This window comes from Sorex araneus, chromosome X, assembly GCF_027595985.1.
Source record: "Sorex araneus isolate mSorAra2 chromosome X, mSorAra2.pri, whole genome shotgun sequence".
NCBI lineage: Eukaryota > Metazoa > Chordata > Mammalia > Eulipotyphla > Soricidae > Sorex > Sorex araneus.
In genome coordinates this window covers 38,726,656-38,737,066 of record NC_073313.1, presented here as the reverse complement: position 1 = coordinate 38,737,066, position 10,411 = coordinate 38,726,656, and the positions used below count along the sequence as shown (strand labels likewise).

At 40.2% G+C, this 10,411-nt stretch overlaps 1 protein-coding gene across 1 annotated transcript; it reads right to left on the bottom strand.

Annotated features, from left to right (window-relative positions):
* Nucleotides 1-598: 598 nt before the first annotated feature.
* Nucleotides 599-1,069, bottom strand: LOC101554236 (ferritin heavy chain-like). The gene has a single exon (XM_012933706.2). The coding sequence runs from the start codon at nucleotides 1,067-1,069 to the stop codon at nucleotides 599-601; it is 471 nt and encodes a 156-aa protein (XP_012789160.2).
* Nucleotides 1,070-10,411: the final 9,342 nt, after the last annotated feature.

Below are 10,411 nucleotides of genomic sequence, written 5' to 3'. Positions count from 1 at the left end.
ACACACATTACATTTTTGTCTCCAAAGGAAGGTTACACTGTTCTTTCTTTTATTTTCCTTTTTTTTTTTTGGTCACGCACAGTACCAGGGCTTACTCCTGGCTCAGTGATCTGGGATCAGTCCTAGCAGACTCTCAGGAGACCGTATAGGATGTCAGGGATCCAATCTAGGTCAGCCGTGTGCAAGGTAAATGCCCTAACTGCTGTGATATTACTGTCTCCTATACTAGTGCTTTCCAGAGACCCATATATAATCTCACTCTTCCCCAGGGATACTAAGCTCCCTGATGATTGGGTATGTGGGTATGGTTGACTCCCAGGATATAAATTTTAAAACTTGAAAGTAAAGGGAAGAGTTTGCCCAACAATCAGTGAAATTTATTTTGGAGACAAATAACTTTATTGGAAGAAAGTGTGAAACTCAGAAGTTTTGCACAAGCAAAACTGCAACAAGCATGTCCAGAAAATTGACCAGGGAAGTCCCCTAAAACACCAATCAATGAGGAAAGCAGTCAAGATTCAGTCCCTGTTGTCACCATCACGCAGGGTCATATTGTCAAAGAGGTACTCGTTTCAGGCCCCCATCATAGGCAGGGTGGCTAGACAAGATCTGCCAATTCCTTGAGACACTGGTCTTGCTGAGGCAGGACGTGATTCTCCAGGTAGGAGCACAGGCTGCCGTCCTGCATATCGGTGGCCAGCTTGTACAGATCGTGCAGGCCGTCATTGATGAGCTTGTGCAGAATCAAGGCAAAGTCCATGGCGTTCAGGCCGTCCTCCCAGCCGTCTTTGTGGGGCTTCTGGACGTCGTAGAAGCACAGCTGAGCGCCCCGCTGGTTCTGCAGCTGCATCAGCTTCTCGGCTTGCTCGAACAGCTCTCGGAACAGCTCCCGGAAGTAGCGGGAGAAGCGCTTCAGGCCCACGTCCTCCCTGTCGAAGTAGTAGCTCATGGACAGGTACACGTAGGCGGTGCAGAGCTCTAGGTTGATTTGCGTGTTGATGGCGTCCTCGCAATCAGCGGCGAGGCTCTGGTACACAGAGGACAGTGGCACTGGCAGCACACCTGACATGGCGGTGGCCCGGGGACACCTGAGATGCAGCGAATCTGAGGCACTGAGCAGCGCGCAGCAGGCGACTGGCTGGGCCTTGCACGGTGAAGGGCTCGTGAGGAGCCGCAATGGGTGCGCGCGTCTTATATATGGGGTGGGAGGGACCGCGTGTGCGCATGTCAGAGGACAGGGTCAGGGGTCAGAGCCGCGGGGATCCATGGCGGAAGTCACCACACAGCCCCAGAAAGTGGCGCGACCTGCTCCGCAGTTCGGCTTGCTGAAGAGTCCGTGGCAAGCAAAGAGTTTAGTGCCGAGCGCCTGGCCGCAGCGTTTGCTTGCTCTCGCCTTGTTTCGGCTTTACCTCTGGAGGAGAAAGATGCAGTTTCTGCAAATTCCCCTTCGGTTTCCTAGATTCCACTTGAGAAATAGAATGGAGGGTGGAGCCGCGCCCCCGCAGGCTGTGGTTCTGTAACACCCGGACTGAGCCCGCCTCAGACCTGTCTCCAGCCCAGCCCCACTGATTCCCACCCACCCAGTGCCGTCCCCTTCCTGCTCTCCCGGAGCCAGTCGGGCTGTGCTTCTCTCCTCAGCCACCACAGTCACAGGGATCCCAGTCGCCCCGCCGCCTCCATATTGTTACCAAGGGAAACATTTCCTTGAGCTTTGCCATGGACTAGAAATTCTGAGAGAGTGGCCACTCCTTGCTGGCGGGAGCCGGGACTCCGGGACACCCATTTAAAACTTAAAGGGAAGAAACGGTTAGTACATAAAATAATGATACTTTCTCTACAACCATGTAACTTTATTGGAAAACAACAGTAAAGAGCATGAGAAAAACTGAAGTCAAACTTAGGGCAGGCAAAAGCAATACGGCATATCCAGCGGAGTGACCCTGGGAAATATCCACTGCACCCTGAGTCAGCCCAGTAGTCAGTCCAGGCTCAGTCCTTTCTGTCGCCTAACGCAGAATCAAAAATATGTCAAAAAGTCTAAATTGCTATGTCAAAAGGTAAATGAGCATATAATATCCAGAATGGGAAGCAGACATGCCAGTGTTCCAGACAGAGTAGCTCTGTTTCATGCAAGCTCAGAAGGAACCCACAATGATTATGATTTACCACCCTCATCTGATGATAATGCCAGGGCTTCCAGGTGGGTCCTGATGGGCTGGCCATGCGGTTGACCCCTGATGCTCACCACTGAAATAAACAGGCAAGTCACCTGCGCCCACCCCCTGCCCCCTGCGCCCTGTAAAAGAGTCAGCCTGATCCTCTCAAAACCTTGACAACGCAGAGACAGGGATGAAACTCAGCCTCACACGTGTAAAGCAGGTGCTGTACCATTGAGTTATCCCTGGCTTCCTCCAATATAGTTAATGAAAAAATATACCTTTAAATGACTCGCTCAATTCAAGCCCATCTTGTCCAACTTATATTTTATTTCCCTTTGGTTCTTCTTAGTTGTCCTAGTTGTGCTCTGAGTTCTCTTCCTATAATTCAGTCTTTAATATATAGTACAGACTTACTAAAGCGTTAAATGCCGTTGTGAATTTGTTGAATATAAATAAGGTGCAGTAGGGTTAGAACACAGTCACAATGAAGAAATTTCACTTTTAGAGAGTGTTTTGAAAGCCACTTCTCTAGTATCATTGTCATTCTCTAATATCAAGCTGTATAAAGTACAGTTTATTTAATTTTTCGTTCTTGAACTTTGAGTACACTTGGTTTCCTTTTTTGCAAGTATTTAACACTTTGATTTCAACCAGAAAGCACCTTTTTTTCTGTATTCCAAGCCACTGCCACAATTTGGTTATTGTTTTTACTTCTTAAAAATACTGGGTCCTTGGGTCTGGAGCGATAGCACAGTGGATAGGGCATTTGCCTTGCACGCGGCTGACCTGGGTTCGATCCCCAGCATCCCATATGGTCCCCTGAGCACCGCCAGGAGTTAATTCCTGAGTGCAGAGCCAGGAGTAACCCCTGTGCACTGCCAATTGTGACCCAAAAACCAAAAAAAAATACTGGGTCCATTGAGATAATGCAGGGGTCAACTGCTTGATTTGCACACAACCAATCACAGTTCCATTCCCATCATGGCACTACATATTGTCTCCTGAGTCCCTCCAGGAGTGATCACTGAGCACAGAGCCAGGAGTAGACCTGTGTATAACCAGGTATACAAATACAAATACTCCAACACAAATACTTATCTTTCCAAATAGTTAATGTATTCACTTGACTCAAAAGATGTATAGTTCTCTCGGCAGACAACAAATAGGTATTACTTGTTATCATTAGAAGAAAGAGGCAGGAAAATGCTCATATTAAGAAAAACCATAGAAACTTGAGAGGAATATTTCAAAAATTTCTTATTGTAGTAACATACATTATACCAGAATTACTCATCATTTTTTCTGATTCTGGTCCCCATCTGACCTAGATTCCTTCTTCTGCCCCCCGCCCTTGACCTCTTTATCTCATGTTGTGACAACCCCCCTCATATTTATCAGGTTTTCACTTGCAGGCCTCTTGGAATATCCTGGAGGCCCAGATGAGCCATATAACCCCCAGGTGAGAAATGTTACATTATTCCATTCTATACATTTCAGTAGTATACCATTATATAATTGCATTATACCATTGTGTATGGTCATTATAAATCAATGCCTGCACATACTACTTAAGTTTACCCCTGAACATTCAAATTATTTAGCAAGTAATCAACCCCTTTACCTGACTTTTCCTCCTATCTTCCCTCTTTCCTCTGATAACCATTAATTTTGTCTTATAGGCAAAATATTTCTTTTGTTCATTTCTTTGCTTAATTTTACATTCCACATATGCAGGAGATCATTGAGTATGTTTCCTCTGCCCTGTGAATTGTTTCATCTGGGCTAAGTTAACTTTTTGAAAAGACTCCGTACTGTTTTACAGAGGCCGAGCAATTCCTTTCAGTAGTGGCCAATGGTGTGCAAATGTTTCCTTTTATTTACAAATAGTTTTTTATATTTCAATACTAGTTTCTTCTACTATTCAAAATATTTCTAGTTTAACGTTGCCTCACTGTTTTTAATTGTTAACTTTGCCAATTATGTCAAATCATTGAAGATACCTCTGAAGTTTATATGCTGAACTTCATTCATAACTTCTCAGAACAAAGGAGAGTTCTGCCAATGATTTTATGATGAATTTTATAAAATAAGGTATAGCTTCAAATCAGGTCTAGCACTTAGTCCATTTTGAATGATTTTTGTGTATTTCATAAGATAAATGTCTAATTTCAATTTTTTTTGTATGTGACTATTCAGTTTTTCCAATTCCACTGTTAAAGATGCTTTCACCCTCCACTTAATGCAATTAGATCCTTGATCACTAATTAACTATCTTTGTGCCTGAGTGTTTAATTCTGTTCCATTGGCAGGGAAGTCTATTATTCTAGTATCACATTGTTTTCATTACTGTAGCTTTACAATGTAGTTTTAACACATTGATGATTGTTCCGACCACCAGTGACTCACACTTGGAAATTTCGTTGTACAGTATAAACCATTATGCATTTTGGATATCATATAGGATGGACTATTAAAAGAAATAGCTATTGTTGACAAAATTTTATATTACCCTTTAATTTGGTGCCATCTGACAAACTGGAACACTATTAATGATACCACCAGATGGCAAGAAACAAATTGTACTACCTGTGTGAATGTGTAAAAGTTAGGGAATGCAATGGCTCCCACCTTTGTTTTTCTCAGAATTTCTTTGGCTATTTTGAATATTTTTTTTATTGCATGAGTATATTTTCATAGTTTGTTCTAAGTCTTTGAGAATGCTATTGGAATTTTGATAGGGGTTACACAGGTACTGTATATAATGTTTTGGATAGTGAGCTCATATTTTTAGTCGCTCCTGACAGTGCTCAGGGGACCATATGGGATGTTTGAGATTGAACCTGGGTTGGCTGCATACAAGGCAAGTGCTTTACCTGCTGTGGTCATTTTGACAGTGTTGATTCATCCAAAACATGAACAGGAGAGGGAAGAAAATTGTCATATTTTTGGTGATGGGACAGCACTGGAATTTTGGTGGTAAGTGTGGTAAATTCTATACATTTATGTAGGTGTTAAAGCTATACCCCTGAAATTATTTACAATTATAAAATAATGCTAAAAGCTATTAGTAAAATATTAAAAAGTATGTTAAAAGTTAAAGAAAAATGTACAAAGAGAAGGCACTTCACCCACATTATGATGATAAAAATAAAAAAGACAATAACAGTGTTGGTGAAAATGTAAAGAATTTGCAACTCTCATACTTTGCTATTGGGGTTAGAAAGTGATGTGAAGCTTAGAAAACAGCCTAGCAATGCCTCAAGATGTTAAATATAGAATTATACTGTGATCCAAAAGTATAATGTATAACATTCAATATAATATTCGTATAATATTCAATTTAATATTCAAAAGTATAATAGACCAGCTCCTCTGGTATATTTATATATACCAAAAGGTTTTTAAATATTGTACACAAGGCTGTAGAGATATCTCAATGGACTCAGTGTATTTTTTGCATACTAGAGGCCCAGGTTTGATCCCTGATGCTACATGATCTCTTGAGCACCACTGGAAGTAACCCTCAATCACTTTCAGGTATTGTTTCAAAAATACATAAATCTATATTATACAAATATTCATACCAGCATTATTCATAACAAAGAAAAAGTTAAACCATATGCTCAGCAACTTTCAATGAATAAACAAAATGTTGGAAATACAACAATGGATATAATTTTTAGCTATATTTTATTATATACTAGTATTTTATTCTAGTATAGAAAAATATTTTCTTCTATTACCTTTTGTACTAGAAGAAAGTACAAATACACAGTGCCATGATGAACCTTGAAAACATGTTTTATGTATTCAAATTAAAGAGATGAGTGACCTGTAACAGCAGTAGTCTATGTATTGTACGGCTCTGCCTATATGAAATGTTTAGAATATAAAAGTTCACATAGAAACTAAATTAGTATTTTCCTGGGCTTGAGAAAAGAGAAATAGAAATGACTACTAATGAGTGTGAATAGTTACATGTTATCTTTTGGGGACAGTGAAAATGTTTTGAAATAGTTGTGATGGTTGTACTCTTCCGTGAATGTAGTAAAGAACCTTGAATTGTACACTTAAAATTATATGGTGTATAATTATATGGTAGTCGGCTGTTAGGCTTTTAGAGTAACATTGTGTCAGCAAAGTGCTGAGAGGCCATGTGATGGAAATGAATTTCACAGTAGTAATTGCAGTTCATTTGTCATGAACAGTATTGCTTTCATGATTGGATAATATTAGAGGAAGCAAACTCACATGCTGACTATGGTTTCTTATCTACCACTGAGGAGTGTAATAAGATGGAAAAGTCACAAAAGGGGTTTATGCTCATTAAGAGAAAAGGAGCATGGTTGAATTAAATCCATTAATAAATGCGCATTTATTTCTGTAAGTGAAACTCGGTATTAAGCATATCTCAGAGGAAAGAAACCTTAATAAATATAACCTGTAACCTGAATGCATTAAATTTGACTGTTAGGCTACAGCTGTCTTAGGTATCAGTGTGTTGTGTGTGTGTGTGTGTCTTTGCGTGTGTATGCTGTTTTTATTTTTGTCTTTAACATGTTTTATGTATCATTAAACAATGACTCTTAGTAGCCACTAGATGGAAGTCTAACAACACTCATGCTTTCAAATGCTTTTATTGGAACTCATTTGTTCAAACTAAACTCATGCACTGAACAAAAGCCTTCACTAGCTTTTAAAGTTTGAGTTGTCTTCTGCATTACATAACTTCTCAGTGTGATTAGTTAATTGATGTTTCTATCAGTTCCTACATGCATCCAATTTACAAGTCACTCCAGACTTTGCACCTGTTTGGAGGTGTAAAATGGAATAAGATTTGGCTCTTTCCATTCACCTTTGCCCTGTCACTCCAAGAACTCTGTTGTACTCTATTCCCATACAGTATCACTGTGTCACTGTCACTGTCATCCCGTTGTTCATTGATTTCCTTGAGCGGGCGCCAGTAACTTCTTCATTTGTCCCTGTTGCATGCTAGTGTAGCCCAATGGCATCTGCTTGCTCCAGGAACACGAAGAGCATGTTGTTGTTACTGTTTTTGGCATATTAAATATGTCATGGGTAGGTTCTGCCATTTGGGAAAAATAATAAATAAAAATAAAGAGGTCTCATGGCCACAAATTCCCATATAGTAGGGAAAATTAATTACTAAAACTTTTTCCCATCATATCCTGATCATGGTAGAGGTAAATACTTTTCTGCCTCTTAATTTGACCCCAAACCATGTCTTTTGGTTTCATCAGTAGTAGGTGCAAAGATGTAAAGTTTGTCAACTTTAACCAAAAGCTGTAAATGTTCTTACTGTACTCTTATGTTTCTTTCATCCTCCTTCTAAAGAGCATGTCTTGAGCATGTTGCACAATGAGGAAGGAGACAGAATGACAGACAGATAGTGAGCAACTCAAGCAAACTAACACACCACTAAACTTACCAGGCACCAGTTGATTTTTGCAAAGTCATTTGATAGACCTATGAAAGAGAATTTGAGGCTGGTTGTTAGACAGCAATGCTACAGCAATTTTGCCTAGTATACAAGCATTTCTGATCTTAAACTTTTACTGCTGTGGTTCACCTATATGGAATTATAGTAGCCAAAATTTGTTACTCTAATCTGTAAGTAATGACAATTAATAAGAACAATTTTGTGCCTGGTGAAGTCAACTTACTTGCTACAATTCACTTTAGTAAATGCTTTAATAAAATAATATCAAATAGAAACAGTTTACCTTCATGTAACTTCCAAGATTCAATTACCTTGAAAAGCAGTTAGCTTCAAGGAAAAACATGTATCATATACGGAAGAAAAAAGCAGTGTGTGTGTATGGGGGGGAATATTTGCCTAGTGAGTTCTTTGACTTCTTATGCTTTTCGTTGTTTTTATTGGGGGAGGACTACATACACCTAGTGGTTGTCAGGGCTTAATCCTGGCTTTGTGCCCAGGGACCACTCCTGATGGGCCTAAGGGACCAATGAGGTCCTGGGATGGAACCTGAGTCAGCAGCATGTAAGACTTACTCTCTGTACACTTTCTCCAGGTCTGGCTTTACTTCTTTAGGAGATGTGTGAAATTGGTTTCTCTCATAAACTAGTTTGTGATAGGATGATTAATGGCCCCACCAGGACAGTTGGTCTCTAATATGTTACCTCAAATGACAAAGGGATTTTGTTTATATGATTTACTTAAGAATTTGAGAATGGGTAGATTATCTAGGTGTGCTAAACATTATCAGGTGCTTATGATAAGAGAAATTTTCTAATTATGATCATAGGAAGATGTGATCATGGAATAGAGACGTGGCACTGCTGGCTTTGATGATTAAGGGGAAAATCTACAAGTTAAGGATTTTTGGAGACCTCTAGAAGCTGGAAACACAGGAAGCAGATTCCAGAACTCCTGAAGGAATTTAACCATCCTATCACCTTGATTTTAACCTAGTGAGACTTATGTGGTGTGTCTAACTCACAGAACTAACCAACACAGAAGTTTTTGTTTTTTATGCCATTGTTTGTGGCAGTTGCTTACAGAAGCAACAAAATATAAATACATAATTTGTAACAAATTTCCTCTCAAAGGATGGTGTTTAGGGATTAAGAGTTCCTTAAAATTATAAGGTCTTTTATCTTCAAATCTTTCTATTGTGGAAAATTGGTAGAGGAGATACATTTTTGAAAGCTTAAATAGTTTTTCTCTTTATTGGGTAGGTGAATTTTAATTTTTTAAAAATCTTGAGGTCCTGTGATTTACATTACTATTAATGATGTTGTCATGCATTGTACATTATTCCTACACTAGGCCCACCACCAGTGTTCCCACTTCCCTTCTTTTTAACTCCCTCTCCCTTCCCTCTGTAAACACTTCTGTAGAAGGGCCCCTCCAGTTCTGTGACTTTTGATCATTTATTGCTCCCATGCTGTATCCATTAAATTCCACATCTGATAGAGATTATTCTGTATATATACCCTTTCTTCTGACTTCACTCATCATGAGACCTTCCAATTTTATGCATGTAGAAGCAAATTGCATGGTTTTCCTCTTTCTTACAAGCTTCATACTATTTCCTTCTTTAACTTCTTAATCTGTACGTCTGTAGTTGGGCATTTGGGGCTTTTTCCATACCTTGGCTATTGTACACAATATTGTATGCAGCAACAAACACAGGAAAATGATATGCATATATCCTTTTTGAATTAATGTTTTTGTGTTCCAGAGGTAGATGCAAAGAAGTGGTACTGCTGGGTAGTATGGGAGTTAGTCTTATTTTTTTTTTGAGAAATCTCCATATTGCTCTCTATAGAGGATGAACCAGAAATAATTATCACTATTAGTGAATGGCAGTCTCCTGCCCCCTCCCCTGGCTCTCTTCACTGGGGCCCCTTGGAGGGGAGCGAGTTGAGTTTCCCTCCCCACCTGAGCAGAGCCCCGGCAGCTGAAGATCTCTAGAACCCAGCCACAGCCATGCTCAAGGCCACTCTCCACATGCTCGGACGAGCCTCATGCATAAAGGAACTGGCAGAGGAACCCAGGTGTGTGGGACCCACGGCCAAGATCTCCAAGCCTGCTCAGATCGGGACTGGGCCTCCTCTACCCAGATCCCCCTTTTTCCAGTAGCTGGGCAGTCATACCCACAAATTACTGCCGGAGTGATGTAATGCCATCAATGGCCAAGATCCAGAGACTATAAAACAAAGCTCCTGGAAGGGCACGGCCTCTTATTATCTAGTTCTCCCTCTCAGAAAACCCGGCAAACTACCAAGAGTATCCTGCTCGCAAGGTAGAGCCTAGCAAGTCCCCGTGGCATATTCGGTGTGCCAAAAACAGTAACAATGATGGGTCTCATTCCCCTGACCCTGAAAGAGCCTCCAATGTGGCAACATTATGAAGGACAAGTAAAGAGAGGCTGCTAAAATCTCAGGGCTAGGACGAATGGAGACGTTACTGGCGCCCTCTCAAGCAAATTGATGAACAACGGGATGACAGTGATACAACAGTGATTAGTGAGTGAGGGTTTATTTTTCACCATATCCCCACCAACATTGGCTCATTTCAGACTTTTTGATATATGATATTCTCATTAGTATGAGATGGCATGAAACATATTTTGTGTGTGTTGAGGATTTTTACATAATTTTTCTTTTAAATATTTTCTCAAAGTAAAATCAGTTATGTCAGGAACATTTCAGGGTGTCTATTATGGTATATGTCTCTGGAATTAAGTTTATCCTTATTTTTCACA

What these genes read in the sequence shown, in the direction of transcription:
- LOC101554236 (XM_012933706.2), bottom strand. Translation starts at nt 1,069, where the DNA reads ATGTCAGGTGTGCTGCCAGTGCCACTGTCCTCTGTGTACCAGAGCCTC.